The sequence below is a fragment of the Notothenia rossii genome (genome assembly GCF_949606895.1).
Source record: "Notothenia rossii genome assembly, chromosome: 8".
NCBI lineage: Eukaryota > Metazoa > Chordata > Actinopteri > Perciformes > Nototheniidae > Notothenia > Notothenia rossii.
In genome coordinates this window covers 56,403,535-56,427,777 of record NC_136906.1, presented here as the reverse complement: position 1 = coordinate 56,427,777, position 24,243 = coordinate 56,403,535, and the positions used below count along the sequence as shown (strand labels likewise).

The 24,243-nt window shown below is 41.2% G+C and overlaps 1 protein-coding gene across 9 annotated transcripts in view; it reads right to left on the bottom strand.

Moving 5' to 3' along the window:
- The window catches only part of cdc42bpab (CDC42 binding protein kinase alpha (DMPK-like) b), a 93,850-nt gene that overhangs the window by 36,528 nt on the left and 33,079 nt on the right, over positions 1-24,243 (bottom strand). For all 9 annotated transcript variants that reach the window (XM_079644644.1, XM_079644643.1, XM_079644650.1 and 6 more), the window contains exons 2-5: positions 16,442-16,533; positions 10,033-10,116; positions 7,228-7,323; positions 5,241-5,389 (exon numbers count right to left, since the gene is read on the bottom strand). In XM_079644644.1, the coding sequence (XP_079500770.1) occupies positions 5,241-5,389; positions 7,228-7,323; positions 10,033-10,116; positions 16,442-16,533 (421 nt within the window). The remainder of the gene's footprint in view (positions 1-5,240; positions 5,390-7,227; positions 7,324-10,032; positions 10,117-16,441; positions 16,534-24,243) is intronic.

Here is a 24,243-nt window from a genome sequence, read left to right as displayed (position 1 = left end):
TTGCATATTTCTCTCAAAAAGCGTGGGATGTTGGTTATTTTCTCCATCTAGGATGACACCAAAAGCCTCCCAGACGTTGGATTTCGCTCTTGAGGAAGTGTTATTGACAATGCTGTATTCTCCGCAAGAGAGCTTCACCTCAGCCAGTCAGAATGTGGCGCGCTCAGCAGCAGATAGATGCGCTGCAGAGGTTATGATTATGCGCGGTCCCGCGAGGGAGAGCTCTGAGGATTTAAACATTAAACTAAATTATTTTTATTTTAATATATTTATTATGCAACACCCGCGACCCGACCCGCATCATCTTTGTTTTACCCAGAAGTAAGTTGAGTATGGTAACATCAGATATGTGTGAAGCGATGACGAAACTCATTTAAAGGGGCCCTACTTATTTTCAGGCTCATATTTGTATTTTGTGCCTCCCCTGTGACATGCCTCCATGCTTTAGTGTTCAAAAAGCTCTTAATCTTTTCATACTGCCTGAGCTGCAGCACCTCTTTTCAGAAACCAGAGCCCAGTCTGCTCTGATTGGTTAGTGCTTGAAGGAGTCCAATGAAAGTGTTTCAGGCAGGGAGAGGGGGGGGGGGGGGGGGGGGAGAAACTCACAAGGCTTTTTGATGTTAGCCTTTGCAGACCATTTACATGCATAAAAACCTATAGATCACACTACAGGAAAAGGAAAACCCCCAAAAGCCTAATAGGGTCAATTTAATCTGCAATTATTTTCCATCTCTTTATTCTTTCTTTCTTTTGACATTGAACTCACATGCTTCATAGTTTAATCACTAAATTGTGTTTAGTTACAATAGGTCTTATTTGTCTTTTATTGTCAAGAAAGTGTGCATAAAAACAGGTGGATGGATGGTGTAGGACCTAGAGAGAAAGAAAGAGAGCTCGATCCTCTCTTAGATCACTCAGCTGTGTAGAGACACATGGCGCTGATCAATAATAAATCACACAAAGGCTGCAATCAATAGGAAAACACACACCATGGCTCACATGAGCACACAGTATTCTACTGTAGTAAGACTCCACTCAGAAAAGACGCGAGCTGTCACACTGTCACAGGACATCTTATTTCATTTAAGTGAGTGGTAATTCGTCTTCCTCTCTCCATGACAACAGATCTGCCCCTCTCTCGATCCATTCACACTGCCGTCCCTCTGCACCAACCCCCACCTCCACTCACCAGAATCTCACAGAGTGTGTCACACACACACACACTCGTGGCAGACAGATGTGGTGCTAGGCAGCACAAAGCCATGCTGAGTTGGCCCATTGAAATGTTAGTCAGGCCCCTCGGGGAGGCCATGCAGATCACTGACTACTGAATAAATGAACACACACACACACACACACACACACACACACACACACACACACACACACACACACACACACACACACACACACACACACACACACACACACACACACACACACACACACACACACACACACACACACACACACACACACACACACACACACACACACACACACACACACACACACACACACACACACACACACACACACACACACACACACACACACACACACACACACACACACACACACACACACACACACACAATGAGGCATGAAGATTGAAGGCCCAGGGGACCAACAGGAATGTCAGACTGTCCCGAAATCGGCAGTAAATGGGAGTCGGGCCGAACATGAGCGTGGGCACGCCCTATTCGGAGTGGTGTGCGCCACACCGTCGGGTCTTTTCTGCCGACCTGACGCCTTTTCTCGGCGTCGGGAACACCACCGGAAGTCGGACAAAGGGATAACACTGATTGGCTGTTCAGCTAGCGAATCAGTGCATGAGAAGCGTTAATGGAAGTGAGGGAGGTAAACAAATGATTTAAAATGGAAGATGGAACACACACGGACGGCTATTTCACCTCATCGGTTTATAGAGCTTCTGTTCGTTCATGTTTTCAATGGACGAGAGTGAAAATGGAAAGAAAAACGCTATTTGTTGTTTGTTTATATCACGGAGTCTGTTCTTCTTCTCTGTCTTCCGGTTGTTGCCTCTTTTGAATGATGAATACACACTACTGCCGCCTGCTGGTAAGGAGAGTTATTGCCACTCACGCATTTGCAGTTCATACGTGCTCGGCTCGGATTTGCGGTGTGTTCCAGTACGCGAAGTCGGCAAATACGCAGGAGAGTCCGGCGACGCAACAGTCGGTGTCGGCGTTGGCGACTTCTCAACTGTCGGGCCGGTGTATCTGGGCCTTAACGCACACTGCCTTTCGTGGGACTCAGCTGAGGGGGGCAGAAGGTTGACCTCAAGTCTCTTCTCTCTTCATTTCTTTCATCTGGGCTCTTTTCAACTTAATCAGTGTCAACAGGACTGCAAATATTCATTTAAAAATGGGCCAACGTTGTGGCAAGGTCAATGACTGCACAATAAAAAGATTACGCATTAGGGGAGCTAAAATGACTTAATTTAGACATACGGGGTAATAATACAATTATATACTCAATACACAATCAGCCATGTAGTTTCTACCAAGGTAGCCCTCCCTTTAATATATTTGACTGCAATGGTGGAATAAGGCAGGTCGGTAATCAGTGGCATGAAATACACAGACAATGGAAGAGTAAACCTAACAGCTATTGCATCACTAAGGCATAACATTGGGAAGTGTTATAAACATATTGCAGCACCCTGTCTGGTAAATGAATGATGAAAAAAATATATAAAATAAAATATTCCTTCCTTCTCAAGCTTCTTTTCTTTTTTAAAGCATACAAACTAAACAAAAAGGTGAACATCTATGCCACCATATCAGCCAGAATATAAGAATCTTTTTTCCTTCTGGACATCATGTTTGAGTAAGTGAGCTCATACTGCTATTCCAGAGAAACCTGAATGATCACCAGACTGTTGCATTATTAGTCACTAGTAGCCTTAATGAAGCTAGGCTACTAAGTTTCTCTGCCGGTGTATAGTGAGTCTGTTAGAGCTGGTCAGCACTAAAAGTGTTTACTTCTCCCAGTTGAACCCACAGGAGCTTTTGATGGCTTGTGTAGTTTGTTTTGTTAAAGAACTACAGCCGGCCAGCTAACCAATCAGAGCAGGCTGGGCTCTGGTTTCAGACAGAGGGTGAAAAGGCAGTATGAGAAAAATAAAGAGGTTTTTGAACATTAAAGCTTGAAAACATGTCACAGTAGAGGCATAACATACTTATATAAACCTGAGCATAATAGATCGTCTTTAAAGTGGGTCACAGTAGATCTAGTATTAGACCTTAAATATTCCCAGTAGACCCACCGACCACTAACAATTGTAATTCCTAAGAGAAAACTACGGTATTGCCTATTTGTATTTCCAAAAGTGGTTGTGTGTGTTTGGTGTAACAGAAAGTGAGCCATGAATTCATTATTTATTTTTTTACGTTATTAGAGCTTTTCACTCACAAGGCTGCTGCATTGTATTGTAACTCAGTCACAAGAATTGGAAACAGACCAAACTCGTGCACCGTCACCGGGGTAAACACGCCCTGAAGGATATGCACCCAAATACGCAGTCACTCATCAGACGGGCTCAGCCTGCAGGACACGCCCTCCTCAGGGGACCTGGCCGTCTCCACCCTCTACACAGCAATCTCCCACGAGTGTGTGTGTAAGTGAGAACACAGGAGTAGTTGAGGGGTTGGTCCATGGGGGGAGGTAACGGCACCACACCCCCACCCACACACCTCCCATACCATATCATTACTGTCCCGAAGCGTCCACGAGAAGAGTCAAAGAGAAACTGTCCCCTCCTCCCCGTCTTTTTTTCTTTCTTCCATGTACTATTCCGTCTCCACTGCCACCACCAACCCCCCCCACCGGCCCCCAGATAACACCATGCAATTAGTGGCTCCCTACTCTCTTCTCTCTCACTCCCTTTCTTTACTTATACATTTATATCTAGGTCTCTGAAGAACTCGCCTCTCAGTAGGTTTCTCTCCGTCTCATGTTGCAGCGGTGTATTAGAGATCAGAGTAACAACAGACGCACCCAAAACGGAGCTATCGAACCGTTGATCAGACCCCTCCCTCGATATCCATCCATCTCTCATCTGTCACTCCGTTTATCTCACCCTGCCTTGCTTCTTCAACTAAATTGCTGTGCAATTCCCCTGGCGACAGCAACACTGTAATTGTGTTAACATGCCAATGTGATCACTTCCTGTCTGGCAAAGACAAACGTCCTGTTCCCAAGGGCATCTTCTGTTGGCTGACAAATGATTCAAACATCTACAGGAAAACCTCCGCAGGGTGTGAACAAACTGTTTTAGGCTGTTTGTTGCTTTAAACCAGTGACATGCCTTTGTTGCAACTTTGGGACAGCTGATGTACCATCACCTATTAGTTGACATGCTAACACGTTAGCAATTCCTTATTTTCAAATAAAGTGACTGGGTAACTAGGCGAAGTGTTTCTCACCACCTGATCACTGTAAGTTCAATTTTCTCTGTCTTTTAGCTGGGATTTTAGGCTATTTAGCAGCTAAATGTTCCCCAGATTCTTTTGAAATATGTCTGTCTGCTGTTTGGTGCTTAGCAGGTAGTGCACCGCATGTTTGTAGAACTTTTTCAGCTAAACTAAAAGCATAAAACCCACTTTGAATCTCTGAAGATGAGCAGAATCAGGTGTTTATCATCAGTGGGGTTTTTTGTATTACGAGTAACACATTTCACATTATCGCATGTTTTCACTTGGAGAGATTACCGGTATACCACAAATGATTATAGCCACTCATGTATACTCTATATATTTAGTTCATACTACTTCTCTTTTACTTAAGTAGAAGTTAAGATCCAGGACCTTTTCTTGTAATAACATGTTCTGTGGATGATTAATGAAGGTAATGATGAGTATATCTTCCAGCAACGCACTTATTTTCCTAAGCCTCTCAAACACAAACCTCAATGTGAATGCTCAAGTGCGAAATAACAACACACAGAGGTACACAAACTAATATACTCTAATTAGTCAGTGGTATTGACCACCTTCAGTGAAGACTGAAGTCAAACATGTGCACGCTCACTCATCTGTATTTTCATTTAGCTTCTCACCCCTGCAGGAGAATTGCCCACACAGCAATAATAATGTGAATCCACTGAACATCCATCATCAGGACCTAATGCTCAGTGTGTTCCTCCCTCTGAATGATTACAGACACAAACACAGTAGCACCTCCTAACATGGAATCACACTCTGCCTGCTCCTCACCTGTGGACGTAGTGTAGCTGGTGAACAGAATCGATGGCCAGCACCATCTCAGCCAGGTAGAACTTAGCCATCTCTTCCGGCAGCCGGTCCTCAAACTTACTGAGCAGAGTCAGCAGGTCACCACCCACATAGTAGTCCATGACCAGGTACTGGAGAGACAAAGATACAAACAGAAAGAGAGAAATTAGACAAAATGCCAACTATGAAAATGCAGTACGGTTCTTCCTCACTTAATTGTCACTTTCCAGCTTTCTTAAAGCCCAAAAACACCAAGCCGATTAGTGGCCAAGTTGGAGCTGTCTGTTGCGGAGCGTTTTTCTGCTTAGTTTTTGGGATTCGTCTCACACTGTTTTGCCTTGACCTCAAAGCCGATTCTACATGTTTAATTGTTCAGAATAAGGGAATCAGTGCACAGGGAAGAGAACGAACGGACGGTAAATAGAAAAGAAAGTAGTTATGATCAGCAAATGCTGCTTATATCTACAGACCTAAGTTGCTCCTGTGTAGACTAATGCCTCCTGCCATAATGGAGTTATTTCCTCTTACGCACGTGCAGAGCTCATGTGATAGATGGCTGAAGTCCTTTCAGTATGCTCAAATGCCGCTTTTGGTTTTGAGTGCCAGTGAATTCTTTTAGGCAAGATGGTGGCAAATATAACCAAACAGGGATTTGTTCATCTCTAGTTGTGCCGAACTTAAGTGGATAATAACAAATTGGGTACTGAATTAATTCTGCATATGATCTAGTTAATAATAAAAGCAGACTTTTCTATGGAGTTTAGCTTTTAAACCTTGACAAAGATAAGAATGTGGCCTACAACAGACTAGCTAATGCTTGTTTTTAGCCTGGCTAGTTGCCAGAAATTCCTTTTGCTGCTAAAGCGGTTGTTTATTACTTGTGGCGCGTACCGGCACTTTAAGAGAAGCAAAAAGACAGCAGAGAAAGACAGAACAAAACAGTCAATCCAATTATGTTTTTCAAAAATGGTGAAACACCACAACCACCAGAGTTCATTCAGCACGCAGTCATAAATGTGCACAAAAAATGTTAGGCTGATGGATCAAGCCGTATGCAAGATTAGCTGCAGACAGACACACACGTGACCCAACACGTGGTCCCCTCTGGGAGTTAGCAGAGATAATGACAGCTACTGGGAAAGAAATGAATTTGGGCGGAGAATAGAATCAATATTAGTGAAGCCTGAAACAGTGAGGTGCTGTATGTAGAAAACAACACTAGAGTTTCATAGACTAAAGTCAAACATATACCACCCTTCTTGGCCTCGCCTTTCTCAGTCCTCTCTCCCTTTTGCTCACAGTATCATTACTAGAGAGGGGCAGCCAGCTCTTAAATGCTTCTAAAGTTTGCAAGCTTTTTCATAAAAATAGACGGCTGTACGGGCCATGCTGAGTATCTTTAAGGCCTTGGGGAGTGTCCAGGGTGAAGCATTTGTTGTGAGAATGTGGGAAATGGAATGACGAGCAGTCCTGGCATTTGAACTCAGGGTCACAGGGAGAGACGACTGCCTCCAGCAGCCAATCGGAGCGGAGAAGAACTGGTCTGCCAGCTCTTTCTTTTTGCTTTTTTGCGTAAATGTTTTTTGGCCTGTTCACATCTGTTGCTCAACTTCCTTCGATTCTAAGTCATATTGTGCTCTGTGGTGAGGAGTGAATGTGCTGGTCAGCGTTTGGCAGGTCACCAGCCATCATGCAGAGGTGGTGCTGTTTTCTATAAATGAACTGGCAGGTGGAGCCGCTCAGTAGAAATGTGGTTGTGATTTTGGAAAGTACCAAGTGCTGAAATATTTGAAGCAAGATACTGAAAACGGAGTCATCGGATAATACATGTTAAAAGTTCACTGGGAGAAGTTAAGGTTAAACCCATGGCAGGGGGACTTCTGGAAATACAATTATGGTGGTTGGTGGAAAAATAAATGTTTTCCTGCTCATGAATATACTGAGAAGAAGAAATGGAGTACTGTGTTACCAGATTATTGTCGTCCTGGAAGGCGTAGTGCAGGGTGGTGATCCACTGGCAGTTCCCATTCACCAACACGTCCCGCTCCTCCCGGAAACACGCCGTCTAAACAGAAATGTAATGAACACATTAAGATTAGAAGGTTGCACAACAGTGATGCATTTTAACCCTCTAGCAGAGAATAATTAGTGTAGTTCTCTGGGCAAGCCTTTTGTTTATTTCATCAAATTCAATGTTACCTCAGAGACGTATACCAATTAGAGTAGAAGGGAAGAAAAAACCCCGACCCGACCACGGATAAGCGGGAGAAGAAAAACGTGGATGATTTCCTATCAATGTCATGTAACCCTACATGGCAACAGTGTGACACCTTTGGCCCCATCCATTAGGAGGTCGAACGTCTGCAGGCTTGGAATGGAGATAGATTGCTTACTCATCTTTGAGTCCTTTATTTAACTTACCTAGGTCTTGTAAGCTTTCTGCAATATCACATCTTAGCCATATTAAACAGATAGTCCCTTCAATGATTCAAACCTGATTAACACAAGAGAAACTGGATTTAATGTTCATCAACAGACTTAGGTCATGAGGTCACTTTTTCAAAAGTGAAAGGCCTAGACAGCTTTAGTAACACGGTAAGTAAAATAAAGATTTGGTTTAAGATTAAACTGAAAAAGTAAAACTTAAATACATTTAAATGAGACAATTGACATAACACCACCGTCCATCCAAACGCTATGACCAAAATAAAACTCTACTATAAAAGTGTTAAAATGAACAAAACGTTTTTATCCAAGGAAATATTATAAATATGTTATGTTTTTCTTTATTGGACATTTTAGTTTTTACTTCAAATTGTGTTTATTTAAATATCTTTAATTTATTTTATTGCACTTTCTTACTTTAATTCCCTATATTTATGGAAATATTTTATTAAATTTTTCTATAAATCTTTTATTTTATTTAAATCTTAACTGTCTAAAAAAACCAATTTACCCCAGGGACAAATAAAGTATTCTGATTCTTGCTGCACACTTAATTAGGCACGCATTGACAAGTTGTAATTATTAAAGAAAGTTTATTTTGGGAAAGAGCTCTAGTAAATGGATCACTTAATACAAATCAATGCCACGACTAAATATGGCCACTAATCTTGCTCCGAAAAGGGAAGAAACTCTGCTAAATGTCAGTATTTAAGATACTTGCTCAGTGCTTTGATGGTCTCTGTCTACAGCGACAATTACATGCTTGGCGTACACTGTCTACAGTACATCTGTTGCTCTACATTGTTTCCCATGTCCACACACACACACACACACACACACACACACACACACACACACACACACACACACACACACACACACACACACACACACACACACACACACACACACACACACACACACACACACACACACACACACACACACACACACACACACACACACACACACACACACACACACACACACACACACACACACACACACACACACACACACACACACACACACACACACACACACACACACACACACACACACACACACACACACACACACACACACACACAGCCTGTGACGTATGAGGCATGAAGATTGAAGGCCCAGGGGACCAACAGGAATGTCAGACTGTCAGGAAGAGGTCGATGAGAAAAACATGCAGCGGCAGCTCCAGAGGCTCAAGCAGCAACACGTTCTGCAAACATCTCTCAGTGAACGCCTATCAGAGTACTGATAGTGGAGCCAACACTTCTTTAAATAATCAGAAATCCTTACCATTTCCCATAAAGATTTCCCCAATACTGCAGCATGGTGCTGTGTCAAGCCCCCAGTAAGTGAGCAGGGTGTGGAAATCATGGATGTATAAAGAGGACTGGATACAGCGTGAGGCAGGGCCCTGTTCAATCCTACGGGAGTTGCTCAGTGTCGCATGAAGCCAAAACGGTCTGACTCAAGAGCAAAGTACCCGGATACAAAAGTTGCGGATACAACCGTTTGCGTTATCGTGTAAACAGCACCTAATACAGAGCGAAAATAACTCTGGATTCGGCTTTTAGCGCATTTTACAACATTTAGACCCTAATGGGCTACAAAAGTGTTAGTGCTGGGAAGCTGGTTTAGTTAAAAAAGTATTATCTGCTGATTTACAGGCATGTCTTTCCCAATGTAGAGGGGGTGTAGTAACACTGTTTGGCCTACAAAAATGTACTTCAAAGTCCGGCTCACTTCCTTGGGCCTTGGTAAATTAACTTTGCAGTCTGAAAACCTTACTAGCCTTTCTTTAAATGCATGTCCTGCTTGTGTAAAATGTGTTGGTCATATGCCTAGTTGATTTCCCAATCCTTTGACTGATCAGAGAGGGACGTGATTTAGTGGATATAAGGCTGGGCTTAATGAGAACTAAAGGTTGCATGTGTAGGATTTGGAAAATAGCCGGTGTGTGGTGCAGTGGGTTGAGCGTTGGTGTTCGGGTTCAAACAGGTTCAAACCCCACTGCAGTCAGCATATCATTGTGTCCCTGGGCAAGACACTTCACCCCAAATGGCTCCTGTGGGGATTGCCCACAGAATTGAGTACGTAAGTTGCTTTGGATAAAAGCATCTAACAAGTGACATGTAATTTATATTTTCAAGAGTGATTCAAATGAAGTAATTGTAGCCTTATTTGACACTTGGCAACCTTCGTATGAATAACCAGAGCCCCGCCTCCAACACTGTATCCAGTTATCTTTATATATTCATGTCCCATATCCATAATAGGCAGCAGTGGTGCAGCCCAACACAAATCTTTGTAAGTGTGTGACGCCTACCTCGGCTCGCTTCAGCATCTCCCACTTGTTGAGGATCTTCATGGCGAATACCTTGTCAGTGTTTCTCACTTTTACAACTGCAACCTGCAAAAAGGGAGAAAGAATTGTAGTGTTAAAAAGACGTTAATCACACGAGTGACAGCAACGCCAGACGAAGAATGTGACCCGTGTTACGAACACAGACTGACAGATTTAATATGTTACCCTTGAAAGCAACAGGAAACAGAAACGCAAGGACTGCACAATGACATTTCATGTGGAATCATTTTTCAACAAAGGTTTCGTTCAGAAAACAACAAAAATAGTCTTCATATTGAATAGAAAGGTTAAACTCTTTGAATAAGAAAGTCATAACCGCCCTTTTTTTTTTTTGGTGTTGTGGTGGAGCAATATAAAAACAAGAGGGGGATCATCTCAGCATATTCACACTGGCACGGGAAGAAAGGGTTGGAAATCAAAATAAAAGATAAGGTCTAGGAGTATTTGGAGAAAGGTCAGCTGTACCCAAAAACATGGTTGAAATTGAACACACATTTTTTTTGGATAAGGAAAGTGGTTGAAACGGAGGGAAAAGAGAAGGCAGCAAAGAGAAGCTGAGGTAAAAAAAAAAAAAAAAAACAATAAGGAGAAAGCAGAGTATGCCAAGAAGGAGAAGGGAACAGCAGCGACAGGAAGTGACCACGGATACTGAAGTGCTGACCAACAGATGCAGTCCACCTGGATCCACATCCCTCCTCTTAAACAGCTGGACACTTAAATATGATTCATGCTTCCTAAATACAGAGTCTGCAGTTTGGGAAAACTGGAACAGTGCTCTAATCACTGTGTGCAATGATTTGTAAATGGGAACACATCAATAGCGGATGGACAGATTTGAAGTGATTTGGAGGTTTTGGAAGGAAGTGATCACAGATTATTGATGTGGCCTTAACTATCAGAATCCCAGCCAAGCCATTCAATGTATGCGTTTCCATTAATATGAATATCTTATAACCTTTAAAAGGAAATCAGCTGAAATTATGTATCCTTTTTTCATTTAAGATCACGTACACATGATCTGAAAGTAGAAATTCACATATGGTTTTCATCAGACACAACTACACATAAACTTGTTTTTATTCAATATAGTCCACACCTATAACTTACACAATAACCGTTTTATAGTTGGAACTAGGGCAGGGTGATATGGAATAATTATTCAAATATATTTTGACTAAATACCTCTTTTTCCATATTTTGATGAAATCATTGAGTTGACTGTTGGTGCTTTGAATAAACAAATGACTTATCGTGTAAAGGAAAATTGTATTAATGTGAAACTAAAATCCTTAAAAAATTAGGATAAGACAACGATTATGCAATATTACAATGTTAAGATATCCACAATACAAGACGAGATTATCTAGTAGTGTATCATGAAATCGGCTAAAAGCAAGGTGGTTTTCCCATTACTCTCTTGAATTTGCAGATAATCAAATCTGTGGCAAACACACATTTGTTATACCTACATGTTTTGTTCAATACGATCATTTCCAAATATTGACACCACTTTTATAACATGTGAAGCATGAATGCAATTGCCAAGAGTAAAAAGCTTAGATAATAATATAAACAAACAAACAAAACAAACGTCACGCCATTGCCGCTAAGCTAAAGGCGGCTAATGTTCGGCATGATGATGTTTAGTAGTCTCACTTGGTCACGTGTAAGCAACTGCTGTTTCTGTAGTGGATCAAAATGTTGTAAGGTTGTATTAACCACAGGCCTTATGACTGACAACAACACATTAAAAAACCTAAATTACTAAAATACTAGCTTGTTTCTTAAACTTCTCAGCTTTTCTCTCTCAGAGATTGTATTTATCATACTCTCTTGTACTGTCCTCACGACGTAACGACTGCCAACTACCCCTGAACTGATCATTGCCATGACAAACTTCCGCAGCTCCGGCTTCACATTTTGCCAAAAAAGGAGCTGCAGAAGCTGCTGTGACAAAGCACTGTAAGCGGACAGCCAGACACATGTTCAGGCAAACTTGCTAATTTCTTTAAGCTCATTATATTGCAATTTTCAATTTGACCTCCTTAAACAGAAAAAAGGAAAAGAAGGAAAATATAAACACAAGTAAGATTTACACACACACGGAGGAGAAGTGAAACAAACAGGCGCCTTATGCCACAGAGGGGTCTGTAGTCTATGAAATGAGCTAGGGAATGCTGCTAATGCAATACAATGATAACATTCCTGCAGTGTTTGGATTTCCCCTAGTGATCCCTCACCAGAGAGGAGAGGAGGAACAGAAGAGGAAGAGAGGAGGATAGGGGGGGGGGGTACTGTTCTTGGCAATGCCTGGCTGTTTTTGTCCTTTTCACCATCTCTCTCCACTGTTTCTTCCTTCATCTTCCTATCGGCCAAGAAAATACTTAACATGGAGTTTACTTCACTATTCCCGTACACGTATTCATAGATAAAAGGATGTGTTTTCAACTTCTGCGGTTTCTTTTACTGTTAGCTAAGAGTGTCAACCGAGTCTTCAAATGTGGTTTGGAACCTGAAGCAAACTACAGCAGTTTATATATTTGTACTACAGGCCAAGAAGTGATGACAGTTTAAAAACACACCATCTGCTATAATGGCCACAGGACTGACACACTTAACAGCCAACGCCAGTTTTACATGCATTTGGATGCTGACTAGAGTGATGTGTTTATTGAGCCAATGCAACAAGTTGTGCAGGAATGAGTCCTAAACCCTGAAAATGAGTTAGCATTTTAACAGATTGTGGTTCAATTGTATTGAAGTCAACGTTTTTTTTTTAATGTATTTTTGGTTAGATCCCTGAAATAAAGTATGTAGCTAATAAACGTTTAAAAGATTTTCACGTTTTGCCAAATGAAACAAAAAGGATGTCAGTAAATACCCCACCCGTGATTGTCTTGAGTTTTATTTCATGACATAAAGACAGCGTTTGTTTAAACATCATCATACTGTCTGCCTTTAGCTTAGGGCAGCCATTGGACTATAATTGTGTTCATTAATAGCCTAACATTGGAGATTGCATTTCAATATATTATCTAGTATCATACACATGTGTTAGACAAATATTTGTAGCAATTTTCAGAGATCCAATAGAAATATCCAATTGCTTTTTGGCGTGTTAGCCTTTGCGATGCTATGTTGTGGTGTAGAAGTGACTGATGGCCCATGACCGAGAATGACCTACACCTCTGGGAGTAGAACCTGTAACCCTGGCTTTGTTTTTTTCAAACACTATCCACAGAGAACCATTGGGCCCGTTTGTGTTGGTGGCGAGGGGACACTGTCGTAATGGGGGCATTCTCAGAGGCAGGAGGCCAGCACACACTGCGCCATTCATCAGAGCAGCTCCACAGCGTCACCCACCCGCACCACTTCTCCGCCTGCTGCTGACAATGGGAGGATGAAATCAAAACATCCTGCACTCAGGATCTCTCCTCCCTTTCTGACTCAAGTATTTTTCTTGACTTTGTTTTCCTGTGTCTGCCCATCTGGGTCTCTTTCTCCGTCTGTCTCTTTTTTAACTCTTTGTTCCCATATCTTAGTCTCAGGTCTGTGTTCAGTTTTCTTCAAAACTTCCTACAGAGAAATAATACCTGGTCTTTTGAATTTTTAAGACGCCTTTCCAAAATACACATTTTTCATGTTTGCTTGGTCTGACCTGGGGTTAGATGGCTGGTTTTACTATCATCTGACTTGAATATAGTAAGCCTTCCTAGCTTTACTATGTCAACGGCCATAAAGAAAAACTTGCAAATATGCTTTATGGTAGCAGTGCTTTTGAACGTGTGTTGTCAGAATGCAGTAAAGAAACATTTGAACTAGTCCTGACTTGAGGCATTTACACACTGAGGGTATGACAAGTAAACTAAACAAATGTAAATAGCATGTGAAATTGCGACAATTGGCAAATTTGCTCAAAAAAAGGTGAATTTGAGTACTTTCTGAGTACTTTCTGAGTACTCTCTGAGTACCTTCTGAGTACTATCTGAGTACTTTCTGAGTACTCTCTGAGTACCTTCTGATTACTTTCTGAGTACTCTCTGAGTACCTTCTGATTACTTTCTGAGTACCTTCTGAGTACTTTCTGAGTACTTTGAGTACTTTCTGAGTACTTTCTGAGTACTCTCTGAGTACCTTCCGATTACTTTCTGAGTACTCTCTGAGTACCTTCTGAGTACTATCTGAGTACTTTCTGAGTACTCTCTGAGTACCTTCTGATTACTTTCTGAGTACTCTCTGAGTACCTTCTGAGTACTTTCTGAGTACTTTCTGAGTACCTTCTGATTACCTTCTGATTACTTTCTGAGTACTTTCTGAGTACCTTCTGATTACTTTCTGAGTACTCTCTGAGTACCTTCTGAGTACTTTCTGAGTACTTTCTGAGTACCTTCTGATTACCTTCTGATTACTTTCTGAGTACTTTCTGAGTACCTTCTGAGTACTTTCTGAGTACTTTCTGAGTACTTTCTGAGTACTCTGAGTACTCTGAGTACTCTCTGAGTACCTTCTGATTACTTTCTGAGTACTCTCTGAGTACCTTCTGATTACTTTCTGAGTACTTTCTGGTAGGGCAGCATTTATGTTCAGGGCTTTTACTGTTAAAGGCAGGAACGGAAGGCGTGGACCTGGAATGCAATGAATTCAAGTTGAAATGAGTGATAGAATTTGTCATGTCGGTTCGAACTACACAGGCTCCATGTCATGGCGTGATGTTGTTTTGTAATCATCAAGTCATAACCCTTGGCTCCGTGATTGGCTATGTCTTTATTTGCAATGCAAACTTCACAAAAATCTACGTTGTTCTAGATTTTGTTTTGCTTTTTCATCATGTAACATTTACCTTCAGTGTGAAACTGTTCACAACAAAACAACAGTTTGATAAAATATATCGACGCGGCGATTACTGGTAAGGTAAGAAAACACGTATGGTGTGTTGAGACTTATCATTTAGTTTATATGTAAAATAAGCTAAATATTATATTATGAAACATCTGCCACTAATAAAAAGTTGTCCAACAATATCAACTTTTGCGACCACTGACTCAACATGACATCTAGCTTTGGCAGCCAGCTAGAGATCTTCTTATTCTGATACTATTTCCCCATGTCTGTTTACTACACCATAACAGTAACATCCACATCGCAACACAACACACTGAAAGGATTTTTATATAGGAGCCATGTGACGGCAAAAAAGGCTCTGGAATGTTACCACAAGGTAGCACAACTCATGGATCACACCACATTGCTGAGCACAACACACACACACGATTCACACATGCACATACCAGCCCTCCCTGCAGAGGCTCATGTGAGCATGTTAGAATGTTTTGGTACTGCCGCTACATGCTGGCAGGTGTGTCCAAGTCTTCATCTAACAATCTATCACTTTCTTAATTTCTCTCCACCAATCAGAGTGGGGAACACCTGAGGAATTCACTAACTTGTTTGTACAGATAGGGAATAACACTTCCGGAGATAAAATATTTGGAAGTATTGAAAAGTATACTGCCTGTCTAAGTTAAGCAGCAAGACTAGCCCAGTTTAGCATTATTAGCTTAAAAACAAGCAGGCTTTAACATACAAATTCCTTTTGATGTTTTCCGTCTTGTTTTGGTTGGTGTCTTCTGGGTGAGTGTGGGGGCTGACCACCAGCAAAGCCTAACTGGACAAACATCATGCTAACCTCATCTGGTTGCCATTGCTTTACAGAGCCTCCAGTGTTGAGAAAAAAGGAGATTCTCAATGCAATTCTGCACAAAGTCAGCTATGTCTTTGCAGGATACTGACTTTATGTAAGAGTCTTGGCCCGTCTTGGCCCGAGGACCACAATACCTGTTCGACCGACATTCCCCAGCTTTGACATCATTACCTGAAACCAAGCGACACATGTATTTCCACCTCCCTACGGGCATGCAAAAGCTGAAACTAACAAAACTAGATGGTTTCACTGGCACTGTAATCTCTGCTCATGGGTTAAATGTGAAATAAGAATTAAAAAGTGTTTAAGCTGCAAGTAGAGTCATGCAGCAGAGCAATACTACGCACTGCTGCTGGAATGCAGCAGAAGGTAATCTCCTATGAAATACAACAACACTGCCTCTTATTGCTTGGGCATTAAGGTATACAAGAATATAGATTGGTACTGGTAGGTACTGTCCCACATCATAGAGCAAAATCTATGTCTTAAGAAAGAAGTTCCATATTTGAAAGACAAATAAAACTGCACACGACAAATCCGTACAAAGCTCCTCCATTAACACCTGCTACTCGTTCAAAAGAGAAAAAAGGGGAACCCTAATTGCAGGTTCTCACCATGTATGGTAAAGGTTTGCTGCATGTTTAGTGTAAAAACCAGAAGGTATATTACCTCTCCGAAGGCTCCTCGTCCAATCACCTTGAGGATCTCAAAGTCTTCCTTGTGCAGGCGCATCTGCTTCACTTTGGAAGTGAAGGGTTTAGCTGTAGAGAGAAGGAACATATTAGGTTCAATATAACAGGCCAAAAGTGATGCATAAAGGACCTTAAGCAAAGGAGACACATATATAGTCAGATTACAGAACAACATAGGGAATGTAGGGCAGAGGAAGCTATGATTGATAGGGAAATATCAAAAACAACCAGGATTGGAAGGATAATATTGTATTGAATCAGAAAGATAATTTGATGCTCTTTTTCCATCTGTTTTCAGCAGTATTTTATATAGGAGGTATTGATTCTGCTAACACCGTCTAGATTGTTTAGAAGGAACATGAAATTAGACTTATAGAGCTGCTCTATTGATAAGCAGAGAACATGCTTCAGGATTCTCCGCTCAGCAGGTGATTTACTGATCACTTTATACGTTGGCTTAGCAGAACATCACAATAAAACCTTGGGAGTGTTTACGAGGGGGGAAAGGGGCAAACAAGCTAAATCTATCACTTTCAGTAGGAGCAGGAAGTCAGTGCTTTTTATGTTTGCTAAACAATTCCATGAGTTTTGATTGACAATTCTGTTGCCCTGACCTGATGGAAGCTCTGGGCATTTTCTAATAGTTACCCAAAAGGAAGGGAAAATACCCTTGTCCTGTGACCTGGGCTTATGGAAAAGTCCTTGTGCTAGTCATGTGGTAACCCACAATATTCCCATAGCACGTGAAAGGCTGCCATGCCATTTTTAAATGTTCTTTATCAAATTGTTAGAGACCACCTGGACCACTCAGAGCACATGACCCGGACACAGAGCGGCTGGTTGATAAAGCTAGCTATTGTTACGCCTGCAGTTATGGTTCCTGGTGGAAAGCGGACTCGAAAGCTAACACAGATTCCATCTATGGCTGACTAAGTCGGCATTTCCCTCATGTCTGGAGAGCTATTGAAACACTTCCTGGTTAACTGATCCCAGCATGCCATGGCAAACCGAAATTGGCAGCAGGGTCAGCGTACTGGTGACATTGACACTGATTTTCTGAAAACATAGACCTTTTTATTTTGAAAAGTGTACTGCCTGTCTACATGAAGCAGCAAGTGTAGCATTATTAGTATACACTACAGACAAGCATGCATTCACATACAAATTCACTAAGCGGTTTGGATAGACAAAATCTCCATCCACTATAGACAGCCTTTTTTGTTTTGGTTGGTGTTTCCTGGGTGTGTGTGGGAGCTGACCACCAGCAAAACTAACTGGACAAATATCAAGCTAAACTCATCTGATGGCGTGACATTACAGAGCCTCCAGCATTGGGAAAAAAGGAAATGATCCCACTGTGAAACAGAGTAATGCCTGCTGAAATAAAACAAACAGTTCACTCGTAGCTCAACAATTTGTACTTTCACACTCCCTCCTGATTCCGCTGACAGCTATGACCACAGTGCAGTGGGAAAGCAGGGGCCAGTGCAGTGTGCCGTTTCCTGGTACACATTAATACAGACCATTTACACGCAGATACAAATACACAAGAAACAAGGCTAATGCACTGAGTAAGGCTGGGAACACATGGCAAGGAAAGTCTTATTTCATGAATGTTCCTGTAGACCAGTTACAGAGCCAGTAGATCAGGAACATCATCACTATTCAGTGATTTAGTGTCAGGGAAGTGACCAGGACTACACCACAAATATGTCAAAACAAACCAGGCTGACAGTAGAGTAGGGCAGTGATGACATATTTTTGTAGGCCAACCCTGAAGTTAGAATTGCAAGTGCTCTGTCGACAAAAAAGATATTTCTCCATAGGATTTTATAATACTTGGTAAAAAGGTAACACTACCCATTACAATCTATATCTGCCTATCACTACCGTTAAGCTAAAGGTGGCTAATATTGGCCGTGATGACTTTAAGTAGTCTCATCTATTCAGTTGTAAGCAATCGCAGTTTTTATGACACATAGAAGCCTTGGACATTTATGAGTGGGGTAGACTTTGAGACAAAAAACCGAAGTGGTAACATGCCAACTCATTTCTGGGTTTTAGGACTCATCCCTTAATCACTTCCTTTGACAAACCACTTAATTCTTTCTTTCTTTTTCAGAACGCTTCCCTTTTTATATGCAATCTAATAGTGTAGTATCAAATAGAGAGAAGGCTGAGAAGTCAGTGAAGACTACGGTGCACTGGTTGGCAAAATACAGTGTCAACACAAAATGCTCGACTCAAGATATTAAGATGTTGTTACAATATGTGCATGTCATATCAACAAACAAAAAAAATGTCATCCCCTATTAGGACAATTCAGTATTGTCTGATTTTATGATCACGTAATGTCTTTGATTCATGACAAAGGGTCCAATGCCAAAGTGCCTGGCAGACAGACTTCTAAGAAACTAGTGAAATTGACCACCAGTTGGCTCAGTGCAGGTTCTCCTGCTGAGCCAATTTGTTTTTATCCGAGTATCTGCCAGATCTCTGTATGTAAGCCAGCATTTCTAACCTGTCATGTGTGCCAGGGTACAGGGTAACAACAACAACTGAAATCCCTTTGGACTCATATTCATTAATGTATCAAAGCTGCGCAATTATGCTTCTGCAGCAAACGATTAGGTGAGGGTTTAAATATGGCCATCTATGAACATTAAAGAACAATTTAACTTGTCAGGTTAGCTTAAGAGGGAAGAGAAAAAGGGAAAAGACTTGACTTAATTGCTTAACTTGATTTGTTTTTTAATTTAATAATGATGATTTATGATGGTTGTCACATGAAGTATATCTTTGAATTCTCATAAAAAGTCATCATAACCCTCAGCGTCATATGCCTTGGGTTTTTTGGGGGGGTTTGAAATGCAACAAAGCTCCAAAGGGTGGAATAATGTCCAGGGCTGTTACATGGGATGGCCTCTTACCACTGTGCTACTAAGGAGCTCAACTTGCCTGGGGTTTAAGTAAATGCATAAGATGAGAACATTAAATCAAGTTGTATTTTAAGTGCTGAATTCCTCACAATTTTGTCATTTTTTTGTTTGGTATCTTTCTTTAACAGCCATATGAACACAGAATCTTAAACTTGCAAAGGGCATTCATTGGCATAAAGTGTTAGATCACATTTGTAGACATATCTTTGGACACTGGATTGTTCCCTGGTAGTTCTGAACTCGACAGCAAGGGGATAAAATACAAGTATCTGGATCCCTTCTGTTTGAACTGGTACTCATACAGGTAAGAGTAACATGGTTGCAGGTCAAAGAGTAGGTGGATCAGAGCCAGGCTAGCTGAGCGGGAGAAAACACTGATTAGTAGCTGCATGCTGACTCAGGAGCTCCACTAAACCAGCAACATGAGAAATGTCTTTCATCTGGGAGCCAGCAGCCAGCAGGCCCTGTCCACAACAAAGCAAAAACTTAGACAGATATGTGCACACATAGTTGGATCTAGATCCCCGCATCTACATCTGACACATCATTGGTAACTATGTTTTCCTCTGGCCTTAGCAGAAATACCACAGACTATATCAATTGCTTATCTGGAGAGGGGAAATAATTGGCTGCAAGTCAGACAACAGGTGGGTTATTGAAGCACACAGCAGCCATTAACCTGTTATTGTGGCCTGTCATTTATAAATGGAATTCAATGAGTGTTTTGGAAATACTAGGCCCTGAGTCAGAATGCAGGGTCAACACATAACAAGAACGGCCTGTACTCGCTAAACTCAGCCACATTTACTCAAGGATCAATGTGTCTGTATTCCTGCAGCGTCGATGGATTCATAGCTTCCTTTTTTTACAACAGAGAAGAAGAAATACCGTACAGTGTGGTCATGCATGTTACCTCACTGGCAAAACATACAGGTGGGCCAAAACATAGTAACTGTTGCTATGACAAGGTGTGTTAGGAACCCGTGGCAACGCTTGGTAAAGTGACAGTGTAAGGTTTAGCATGACTGCAGCTCTTTGTTTGAATAAGAGTTTTAAAATGTGTATGGCAAGAGAGCCAAGATTTGAAAAAGATGATATGTCAGTCACAGTGATGTAGCATAGGCTTTTTGAGCAGTGGTGAAAGTACATTTACTTAAATATCCTACTTAAGTGCAAATTAGATGTACTTTTGACTTTACTTAAGTGCAAATTAGATGTACTTTTGACTTTACTTGAGTATTTTTATTTTCTTCGACCTCACGAAAATTCACTGTACCAACAAATATAGTTATTATATGTACAATTTGGAAGATTGAAAAGAAACCATTAATTTGCCAACATTTCATACAAAAACTGATTTATTTTTATTTTAAATCATTTAAAGATTTTTTTATTTTTTTTTCGTTTGGTACTTTTACATTTAATATACTAAAAAGTACTTTAGCTGATAACACTTACTGAAAATGAGTATGTCCCGTTTAAATAAATGTTGGTTTTTTATTAACTGATTAAAGTATCGTATATATAGACTTTGTGTATTTGCAGTGCACAGTGCGGTATGCAAGTACAAGATCTGAGTACTTCTGTCACCACTGTGTGTTGGGAAGACATCCATCCGCAGTGCATAGACAGGAAGACAAAAACACAAGTGGATAGATAAACACACGCGTGCAGCATACTGTGCAAAATACACATGTTCAGCAGCAGTCCTGAGGATGCAGTGAAACTGGAAAAACACGAGTGACGCCAGCTAATCCACATAGCCAGACTGGTTTAGCCCCAAAATGCTGAGTGCTTATCAGGCCCATCTCGCTCCACACCGACACGAGAAGTCAGAGCCGTATTTGTGTGAAACCTGGTAACTGCAGGCAAGTGTGCTCACTTAGCAGCGGCCCACAAATGATACGCTCCGTACTCACAACAGGCCTCGGCATGGGGCTCCTCCATGTAATGTCTCCAGGGTGTGTTCATATGAAATCTGAAATCTGTGTGTCATGGGTGTAGCAAGTATTACTATGTCTGCATGCATTCTGTGTGTCACTACAGTAAACCGTATTTATATTTCTCTATGCCGTTTACATTCTGTTTCATCGTATCCTTTTTATATGAACATGTTCTTCTTACTCCTGAAATGTCCTTGAATCATTTGTGTCTATTGCACTATTGTATTGCACTTTTTAATGTCTTTTACCTTTGTGTTAAGTACAGGGTATATTAGGGCGGAACCTGAGACTTAAAGGGGTTATATTATGCTCATTTCTAGGTCCATATTTGTATTTTCTGTCTCTACTGTGACAGAACAGCAGCCAAGTCTACTTTGGTTACCTGGCCGGCTCTGTTGTGAAAGGTCAACCTCTTAAAGCTTAAAGATTTTCAGAAAAGGTAAAATCCTAAAGTAACTATTTGAAATATTGCAATACACTGCATGTATGCTGATGATTAAGGGACTGTTGTGGGTGTGTCCATCACATTCTGTGTTTTATGTGCAAAATGGCACACCCACTATATGTCAATATCACAACAAAACATACAGTCACCTGACACATACAGTCTGTGTAATACTCTCCCAAAGTCCCAGAGCACACGTGTGTCACACCCTGCAGAGGTTCAAAGTCCCCACACAGAGCGGGGTTCATAACATGTTACAAGGCTTTCTTCACTAAGAGAACATTGCAGATCTAACTTCAGAATGACTCATGCAAAGGAACCACTGGGCACAATTGTTTGTTTGTGTGGCTACATTACAAGCTCATTTGTACGTGCTACATAAATCATGCATTTCCGAGTATCTACATACCAGTGTGTCATGTTTGCCTTCCCACAATAGTGGATACAATAATAATAATAATATGATTTACTTCTGCCTTAAATGTTACTTTCTTATGTTTTGTATATCTTATTCTATTCAACAGCTTAATGATGTCTCTGGTTAACTTGCACCTTGGTGTCATTGTGACCATTGTCTTGCGCAATTGTATTTCTCTTTCTACTTGCATTACTTTTATTTAGTTCTAAATCAAATATATTGTATGTTGCATTGTTGAAGGAACCTTGGACTTGACAGTTCCATTGGCAAAATGACCAATCCGACTGATATTGCAGTTTGACCCAACCTTTTTTCTTAGAAATAGAAACCAAAAGAATGGAAAAATTCAAATGAAATGAAAATGAGCCTGTGGGAACCGGGAAGGACGGAGAGAGAAGAGTGAGACTCGGAGAAGGCATCGCATACTTTGGCTGTAGTCAGCAGCTGAGCCAGTTACAGTAAGTGTCCAACCCTTACAGCCACAACGCACTCAAACCCCATCCCAATTCCAGAGCGGGACGGAGGGACATCTGGAAGCCATAACGGGGATTATTTACAACCACAGTGAGGTAACGACACAAAAATGCAGCTTGAGAGAGATGGAGGGAGCGCGAGAGAGTCTCTTCAGGATATGACATGATGAGGGAAAAAGAAAAGAGAGGAAGAGACCCGGGCCTGGCCTTTCCTTCCATCGGACCGTGGCGGGGCTGCTGGGGGGGGGGGGCAAACTCCCAGTCTGCTTACACCTCGTAAGCAGACTGGGAGTTTGCCTACACAGAGTAACCCTTTGCTGAGGAAAAGCTATGCATCATAAAAAGAGAGCAAATGATAGTCTGGATAACTATGTGTCATAAAGGGCCGCCATGACTGTGGGTCGGATATTTGATTCTGTGCCCGATCCGATGACTCATCATCTGGCATTTAATGATCACAAAATATTTTGAGTTTTAAGTTAAATAAATGTATCAGCTTGCAATTTCCTGTGAGACCCTGTGGTCAGGCCAGGCTGTAACAGTATAGTATGATTCAAAAGGCTTTGATATGGGACATGTTCAGTGCTAATGTGCATCTGGCTCCTGTATCAGTTTCCCGCTACAAAAAGCTATATTTCTTTCTTAATGACTTGAAAAAGACATCAACTAGTACTGCACAATTAATTGAAAATGTTTCCAAATTGCAAAAATGGAATGTGGATATTCAAATCGCAGTAAGCACCAAATATGGTACAGGCAAAATATGTACAAATATATTGGGATGAAGTGGCTTCCACAAAGTATTCTACAGACTTAATACAACACTTCCTTGTTTGGTACAGACCCTCACAAAAAAACACCATAATCATTTGAATATTCTTCTTAACCATAATGTGAATAATGTTTCAAAAAAGATCATTGCCTCCAATATCATTAATCATATAGCAATATCAGTCAAAAGTGGTGTTTACTACTCTAAATCCTATTTCATATCAATTAAGTATTAATTTGCTATTGTTTGAACAAAATGCCGCTCTTCCAGACCTATCATCTATCCCCTATCATCATCATCTTTAAAAACACATGGCTTTGGTCCTCGAAATAACAGATGCCTCGTTGCCAAAGTACTTCCTGGTTAAATAAAAGCCAGATAAATACGACTGAATAAATAGCACGCCAAGGTCATCAAAGGGAATCTAAAAGCTGTGTGATTCTGACAACATAGTGCTTAAAAAGGAACGACTCTAAGAGTCGGAGGCATTTCAAAAAGCCCTTCAAGCAATTCAATTGCAAGCGGTTTAAAAAACATTCAGTAAATTACCTAAATTACAGATGAAAATAGAACCATGCCGCTTTATGCCACAGCCAGATGTGAGCATGGAGGCACAACCAACTCCAATAAATGCTTTTTCCGTGTTGCGCTCTCTCGTATGACACAGCTGTGTGATGCCCGGAGGCGCTGACAGCACCCCAACAAACATTTGGCCATATATGATGTGTGTCAACTATAGGGGGGGGGGGGGTACACTGCTGAATCTTTAAAGAGCAACTTCCAGGTTAA